Source organism: Lepidochelys olivacea (assembly GCF_965140295.1).
Source record: "Lepidochelys olivacea isolate rLepOli2 genome assembly, chromosome: 2".
In the NCBI taxonomy this organism is placed as follows: Eukaryota; Metazoa; Chordata; order Testudines; family Cheloniidae; genus Lepidochelys; species Lepidochelys olivacea.
Genome location: NC_140412.1, coordinates 53,620,162 through 53,628,004, shown reverse-complemented (window position 1 = coordinate 53,628,004; position 7,843 = coordinate 53,620,162). Strand labels below are relative to the sequence as shown.

The window sequence follows — 7,843 nt, the reverse complement described above, 5'->3', positions numbered from 1 at the left end:
CTTATCTTTACTGACTTGGCTGGTTCTTGGGAAAACCTGGCTGGCTTCACACTGCTATGCAATATTCTAAGAAGTCTTCTGTCAGCATTAAGCATGCTTGCCATTTTGTAGGTGAAGAGAGCCATAGCCAGGATTTATTTTTTTCCACCTGAACCTAAGAAACCAAGTTATGCTGCCAGAGTTGTCTTGGGCTTCAACTAACAGGTTCCCCCCCCCCCCCCACACACACACACACACACAGAAAGCTAAGTCTGTCACTTCTATCAGCTATTCCCCAGCACAGACACAGAATTCTAATTCTAGAATTACCCATTTTTATGTAGTATTGATCAAACTTTCTAGATGTGTTCTACATTTCAATTTGTTCTTCTCCTCCTCCAAGGAAAAAAAAAAATCTTTGCTTTCAGGCTTCTCCCATAGTTCAAGGTCTCTCCATCATCCTATATCCCCCCGTAAGCTCTAGATTCATAACACACACATGTGCAGACTGAGGCGGGGGGGGGAGTTGCTAAAGTTGTAGCACTTAGGGTATAATTTGGGGCCTTGTGTTCAGGATGCAGATTTGACATACAGAAATATCCCTTCTCTTCCCCTTCCATTTAAACTCATGCCCCTATAATTATCTTCCAGCTATCAGGGATGAACAAAGCTCATTTAGTGACACTCTTGATTGGCCATCAGGTTATCAGTATGATGCAATTCAAGGTTTGCTTAGTGTAAAAACCTATTCTGCCTTTTCTTACTTTTTGTAGTAAGACTAGTATTAGAGTATCCACCAAGCAGCAATGGAAAAATAGAACTATAAAACTGGTACATTGGTATAAACTGGTCATGAATGTATTTTGGCCAGAAGTCAAAAAGTTTCTATTCACCAGAGTACTGAGATTCTGGAACAACCTTCTGATAGGGGTAGTGGGGGGGAGCAAACAAACTTATCATGCTCCATCTTAAAACTAGTTAGGTTATGTATGAGATTTTACAAGGGGATTGCCTGCAATAGCAGGAAACTGGAGTCAATGACCCAGGAGATCCCTTCCAGTCCTATGTTCCTAATTACCTCTATACCAGTGATACTCAGACTGAGGATCATGAGCCGCAAGTGGCTCTTAAATGTGTCTCCCATGGCTAATAATTAGATCACACAGTGTTTTAATATCATGTGCTGCAATCTAAGTTATTAACCAATCAGGCTGCTTTTACTATGCTATTAACCAATCATAGTTGATAAAATAAGAATACTTAGTCAGTCATTTTGGTCTGAGAATTATATAAATTATACAAATAGTAAATGAAACAATGAATTCACACAACTGTGGCTCTTTTGGGTAATGTTGATTGCTAATTTGGCTCCTGAACCACTGAGGTCTGAGTATCACTGCTCTCTCTGTACTATAATTTTACAAATAATGAGCAATTTTCATCTGCAAGTCTTAAAAATGTTTACTGGGGGGGGGGGCAAACACTGTTCTCTGCATTTTACATCTGAGGTAACTGTGACACAAAGTTTAAATAACTTGCCCAAGACTACCCAGCAAGTTAGTGGCAAAGTCAGGAACTGAACTCAGGTCTTCTGATGTATGGAATAGTGTCCCATCCACTAGGCAAGTGGTTTTCAAACAGCGGGTCATGGAATGTAAGGCACAGGATCACAACGGTTCTGGTCATCACCACCAAGCAGGCCATTAAAAGTTCCATTGGTGGTGCTGCCCAGCTAAGGCAGGCTAGTCCCTACCTGTTCTGACACCGCGCTGTGCCCCAGAAGCAGCCAGCAGCAGGTCCGGCTCCTAGGCGGCGGGGCCATGGGGCTCCGTGTGCTGCCCCCACCCCGAGCACGGGATCCACACTCCCATTGGCCAGTTCCTGAACAATGGGAGCTGGAGGGGGCGGTGCCTGTGGGCGAGAGCCACACGGAGCCACTTGCACACCTCTGCCTAGGAGCCAGACCTGCCACTGGCTGCTTCTGGGGCACAGCGCAGTCTGCAGTGCCAGGACAGACAGGAAGCCTGCCTTAGCACCCCTGCTTCGCTGCTGACGGGGAGCCACCTGAGGTAAGCCCGCTCCCAAACCCCACACGCCAATCCCCTACCCCAGCTCTGAGCCCCCCCAACATGAAGCCCCTTCTTGCACCCTGAACACCTCATCCCCAGCCCCACCCTAGAGCCTGCACCCGCAGCCCAGACCTCTGACGCCCTCCCACACACCAACCCTCTGCCCCAGTCCAGAGCCCCCTCCCACACCCTGAACCCTGCAGCCCTCACCCCCGCAGGAGAGCCAGCAATTTAAAGATGGGCAAAAACATTTGGATGTGAAGGAAACAATCACTGAGGCTTAGCAGCTTTGTGGTTTAGAAAGCCTTTAAACTTTACGAAAGAGCAGATGTGTGCACTCTGGCTGTCCCTTAGATAGAGATGTGTTAGTTTAGTACCAAACAGGAACATAATTATATGAGTGACAATATAAATCTGAAAGAGAAACTGGGATCTGACTTTTATAGCCTTTTATTTAATATGTTTATAGACACTCTATATTCTATAATTTCTTCACTGTGATATCATAGAATATCAGGGTTGGAAGGGACCTCAGGAGGTCATCTAGTCCAACCCTCTGCTCAAAGCAGGACCAAGCCCCAATTTTTGCCCCAGATCCCCAAATGGCCCCCTCAAGGATTGAGCTCACAACCCTGGGTTTAGCAGGCCAATGCTCAAACCGCTGAGCTATCCCTCCCCCCACGTTGACATACTTCTAGCACTAATGTTCAGTTTTGCTTTTCCTACCTTCATGACTGGCAACAATTTTCTCCAACCTAGGAGAACAGAATGAGGTTATATACCTGATTTCCCTCCCATATTAACTATTCCCAACCTCAGGGCAATGCTCCTTTCAACTAAGGGACCCAAGATATCCATCAGGCTCCAGTTAATGCCACTCCAATATTAGACAGAGAATCCTTTTTAAAACAAAATACTCTGCTCCCAAGGGGCCAGGCACTCTGGCTCTATTCTGGCAGAGTTAAGTTGGAACAAAGATAAGCCATCTGAAGATAGAATTACTCTATAAAATCAAATGCACAGAGAAGAATTAAGGTACCTGGAGGAGAAATCCTTAAGTTCTACAGGTGCAGACTTCCAGAGTGCTACAGAAAACCAGGCGCCCCAGGTCATGTCTCTGTTCGTACTGCTTTAGGGAAGTATTTTACACACGTGCCATCATACTATTAAGTTCAGTATGTGTGAGCCAGCTGCACAGTATTATTAATATTGTAGTAACACACACAGGCACCAATCAGTGTCAGAGTTCCATCATGCTAAATGCTGTACAACCACATAGGATGTAAAATGAACTTGAATTTTATCTGCAGAACTCACCTATTTTATGAGCTCACATAGATGTTTGGGCAAAACAAAACTCATGTGTGAGGCAGCATCAACAGGTTCCCAATGCTAACTTAAAAAAAAAAAAATCTTAAATAATTTAAATGGCCTTTACCAGCATGTGCAGTGCAACTTCACCCTTCTCTCTAGCACGGATGTTGGTGTCTTTCACCTTATCCTCCTTGGACTGGCAAGCATGTGAAAAGCAAAAAAGTAATCTTAATACTCACTTTTTAAGCTTGATTCTGAAACATGGCCTTATTCGGAGACATAGCACTACTCTGTGACCTGAACCGTAGTAGAAAAGTATGCGGTACCATTTAAGACATAGTTGCACAGTGATGTTAAGTATATGTCACAGAAAGAACAAGTAGTAATTCTGCCACCTCTCAGATGGTACCCGTGGCTACAGGATTCCCCACTGACATATCAGACAAAAATGTCATTCAAAATAGTTTGTTCTTTCTCCTTTATTTAGCCACAAATACAAAAGCGACCAAACCCAATTCAGTGGAGCCCAATAAAGAATACCTCTTGACAGAATAAAACTGTTCAAAATGAGAGTCTCATGAAACCCAACCAGAATATATACAAGAATGCAGCAGAGCCCTTGTAAAATATGAGGAATCACCTCTGGGTGCATCTCAGAGTAAAATACAATAGAAAACTGATCAGTTAAGAGAATACATTTGTTACAAAACAAGCTTATGCCCGGAATGGGTTTCCACTGTACCATTCCTTTTGCTATTTAAATACGGCCACAATTTATTTTAGGTGCAAATTTGAAGCTCCTAGGGTGAAATCAGTTACCCAAGTAGAAATTTAGGGTACTCCATTGTAACCAAGATCAGGTTCTGACCCCACACAATTGAAAGGGTGTTTAGCATTGGCTCTGGCCAGTAAAGTGGTGTAAGGTGTTGGTCTCTCTCCCCCATGACCCCACCTAAATCAACACCAATGCAATTCACACTTGATCGGTAGCACCTTTGCTATTCTAGTAGTAGTTTACTCTTGAGCAAAAAACTGGCCCTCCTTATGCCAAAAGAAATAATGCAGTGGTTCTGAGTTGTGATAAATGTCCACTAGGATAAGACTAGGACTAGGACAAGATCACCAAACCCACCCAGCCTCTGGGACACAGAATTCCTTTTCTGTGATAAGCCTGGTCAATCTGATTTGTCAACGCTTTGTTCAGAGATATAAAACTCAGAATACAGTTTACAAAAGAATATTTCCTTATAGAACATCTTAATGTCAAAATATTAACAAAAACACAATTTATGTTAATGCTGAGAATAGCGGTTTTGAAAAATTAAAACTAAAAATAAGCTGTCACTAACAATAATAGACAAAAATACACTAAACGTTAAAAAAGGGTCCAATGTTCTGAGGCAAAATGGAATCATTTGAGACAAATTGTTTACAAAGGGAGTTAAACACTCAGCATAAACCTATCACAAGTGTTAACATCCACTAGTGTGATTTTATTTTTGGACAAACTTCAGCAATTCATTTTTTTTTAAAATCTGCTAATACAAAAATGTAAAAAACCCAAGCACTTCAGTTTTTAGACAAACTTTGTTAAGCTTGAACTGTACCTTTGTCTCAGTTACTTAAGAACTTAAAATTGAAGTTGGCAATAAAACCAGCTCAGCTGAGTTTTTAGGCTTCCCTCACCCTGCGCTAAAACTATTAGTTCTTAAAAGGCTCCAATCTCAGTCCCCCACGGTCTGTAGGGCTTGCCAAGGTTTGCCGACTGTGCTGGTGTGGATGGACTGAGTACATTAGGTGACAGCAAATGGAACGAACCAAATGAAAAGGGGAACGCAGACAAAGATGCCATGGAGGACAGCAGAGGAGGAGATAGTTTGGAAGTAGAGGTGACCACAGGAAGCACTGGTCCAATGCTGCCATTAGGGGGCAGTCTCAGTGAAGAAGTTTCAGCATGTGAAGCAGCAATTCTGCTCTGGTGATGTGGTTCTGTGGAAGACGTTGTGGTACTGGAATTACTGTGCCCATTCTGAGGCAATAACAACGGGTGAGAGATGTGAGGATGATGTCCAAAGGCACTGCCCCAAGGAATATGTCCAATGCCGGTGTGGGCACTACTTGCTGCTTCCCGTTGAGAGGCATAATTATTGAGGTGAGACACCAGTCGAACTCGAAGAGGATCAGAAGTATCCAGACCCTCAATAATACTAAGGTACCGGACTACTTCAGCCAGGCACTCTCGAAATCCTAAACTCCGATAGTCCATAGCAAGAGCGTGGGCATCAAAATAGCCTAAGAAAAAGGAACAAAGAGTGGAGTCTTAAAATACCGTTTGTAGTCACTGACTACTCTGCATCCTCCACACTCCCTACAAGTACATTTCACTTGAGTGTGACGGTTATATAGTTGCAGTTTTCCCCAACCACAGAATGGCTTCCAAAAACTCTTCTATGGTCTAACAAGTTTTTCTTTTATAGTATATGTGTTGTGATGCAGCGAGTCCCAGGACCAGTCGCAGACTGGCACGTATAAGCTGAAACTTCACACTACCAGCAAAGAACGCACAAAGAGGAGAGATGTATTTTCCAATGCTAGCTACATCAATGGACACAAAGCCACTGAACAGTGAAATTCATTAGTCACACACATGTAACTTATCACAGGCCACTTTCACAGACTAGCTGTCGGTCCTCAAATATCAATTTATACATTCGCATTTGTGTTAGCTCCTCCACTACCCATTTCAACCTAAAACATTAAACAGCCAAAAAGATCCCAGATAGACCACTTGTTTTAGGCTGGGGGGGGTGAGAAAAAGCTTGTGTTTCTCTTCAGTGGCTGAAAGTTACTTCACTTCACAGTGCTGCCATAACCTTACAGAAACTTGGATAACAAATCATTTTCTCAACAGAGTCTATCTATAGTCTACGACAACATAATCTGCACTTAACATAGAACAGTAAATAGACTATACAATGTTCCATGTAAGAGGAAATACTGAATTTCCCAGTTGTGTATACACATATTTCCATTTGATTTCTCCACCCACTGCATGCAGATGACAAGTTTGTGGGACATTCAGTTACGGCTCAGGGTGCTGCTTGGTCTGACTTCAACTTTGTTGCTGTAATCACGGTTTGTTCAGAACTATTGAATCTGTTGTCAGATAAAAGATTACCTTTGCCTCCTGCTGTATGCAACATTTTCAGGTGATCCACAGTCATCTGCAGAATTTCAGCTTTTTCCAGTTTGGCTGATCCCTTGAAAAAGAGAGAGCGCAAGAGAGGAGAGGGGGTAGAATAGGTCAATTTTTAGAAGATCTCAAAGAATTTGGCAGAAATAGTGCAAAATAAACTATAAAAGGGTAAGATGCAGCACCACTTCTAGTCTGCAGTCCTTGTGACCCAGTCACCTATGCACTAATTATAGTCAGAGCCCATTGTGAATTACCTGCTTTTCAAAAGCACTTGGCACCAGTCTCCTCAGCTCCGACAAGCTGTTATTGATTCGATCCCGGCGACGTTTCTCGATGATCTATGAGTAAAACAGACAAGTTTTCAGCGTTGAATGCAAAAGGCACGCTGGGGCAAAGCAGCTTGACCCTGGGAGGGTATCAGTAGTTAGTGAACGGGGACTCACCCCTCTGCGCCTTTTCCTGGCCAGGATCTGGGAGGTGGTGGATGGAGACATTGAACCTGGAGCTGAACTCAAGTTTCTGAAATGAATCACAAACAGTTAGCGCAGATGCCGGGAGTGAGAGAAACGGGGCTGTAAGGAAGGATCAACGCAGCCGCTCCCATAATAACAAGGCGTGGGCGGAGGTGGCTCCGCGCGGGGACTCCGGGAGGCAAAGGTGCGAGCCGCCAGGGCAGGGAGCCTGCCTGCCCGCGGCGGGCACAGAGCACACCCCGGCTGCCGCTCCCCCGAGGATCGCCGCGAACGGGCGCCTCCCCCGGCCCACGCACCCCATGCCCCCGGGGGCACAGCGCCCCCGCTCCCCTCCTCACCCATTCTCGTCCGCGCTCTCCTTCTCCACCTCGACGGGCTCGTCCAGCTCCTCGCTGTCAGAGGAGCTGTACTCGGGGTGCGCCCGCTTCATGCTGCTGCTGCCGCCGCCGCCGGGCAGGGGAGGCTGCAGGGGGGCGGGCGGGAGGCAGGGATCGGGCCCGGGCTGGCTGGCTGGCGGGCTGGCTGGCTCAGTGCGCGCCCCGCTGCCGCTCGACCTCTGGCTCCGCCAGCTCCGTCTCCCCCATCCCGTTCCCACGCCTCGCCTCTTACCCGCGGGAGGGGGGAGGCCAGGCGCCGCCGGCCACAGACATCACATTGTAGCCACTCGCTGGCCCCGCTCTCCTGATTGGCGGACGCGCCGCCGGTTGCAGCCAATAGCCGCTGGCGGGGAGGCTGGTCAGTGACTCGCCCCCTTCCCTTGCTCCGGAGCAGCTTGGGGGTGGAGCTGCTTGGAGCGACACATGGCCGCGTTC

General features: G+C 45.9%; 1 protein-coding gene across 1 annotated transcript; it reads right to left on the bottom strand.

Annotated features, from left to right (window-relative positions):
• Nucleotides 1-3,825: 3,825 nt before the first annotated feature.
• On the bottom strand, nt 3,826-7,573 carry HEY1 (hes related family bHLH transcription factor with YRPW motif 1). The gene is made up of 5 exons (XM_084618847.1): nt 7,370-7,573; nt 7,002-7,077; nt 6,813-6,896; nt 6,541-6,622; nt 3,826-5,654 (listed from the first exon to the last, which is right to left on the bottom strand). The coding sequence occupies exons 1-5, from the start codon at nt 7,459-7,461 to the stop codon at nt 5,071-5,073; spliced, it is 918 nt and encodes a 305-aa protein (XP_084474973.1). The 5' UTR covers nt 7,462-7,573; the 3' UTR covers nt 3,826-5,070.
• Nucleotides 7,574-7,843: the final 270 nt, after the last annotated feature.

Coding starts and splice junctions, on each gene's coding strand:
- HEY1 (XM_084618847.1), bottom strand. CDS start 7,461: ATGAAGCGGGCGCACCCCGAGTACAGCTCCTCTGACAGCGAGGAGCTG. Junction 7,078..7,369: donor GAGAGCGCGGACGAGAATGG/GTGAGGAGGGGA, acceptor GATTCATTTCAG/AAACTTGAGTTCAGCTCCAG. Junction 5,655..6,540: donor GCATACAGCAGGAGGCAAAG/GTAATCTTTTAT, acceptor CCTTTTTCTTAG/GCTATTTTGATGCCCACGCT.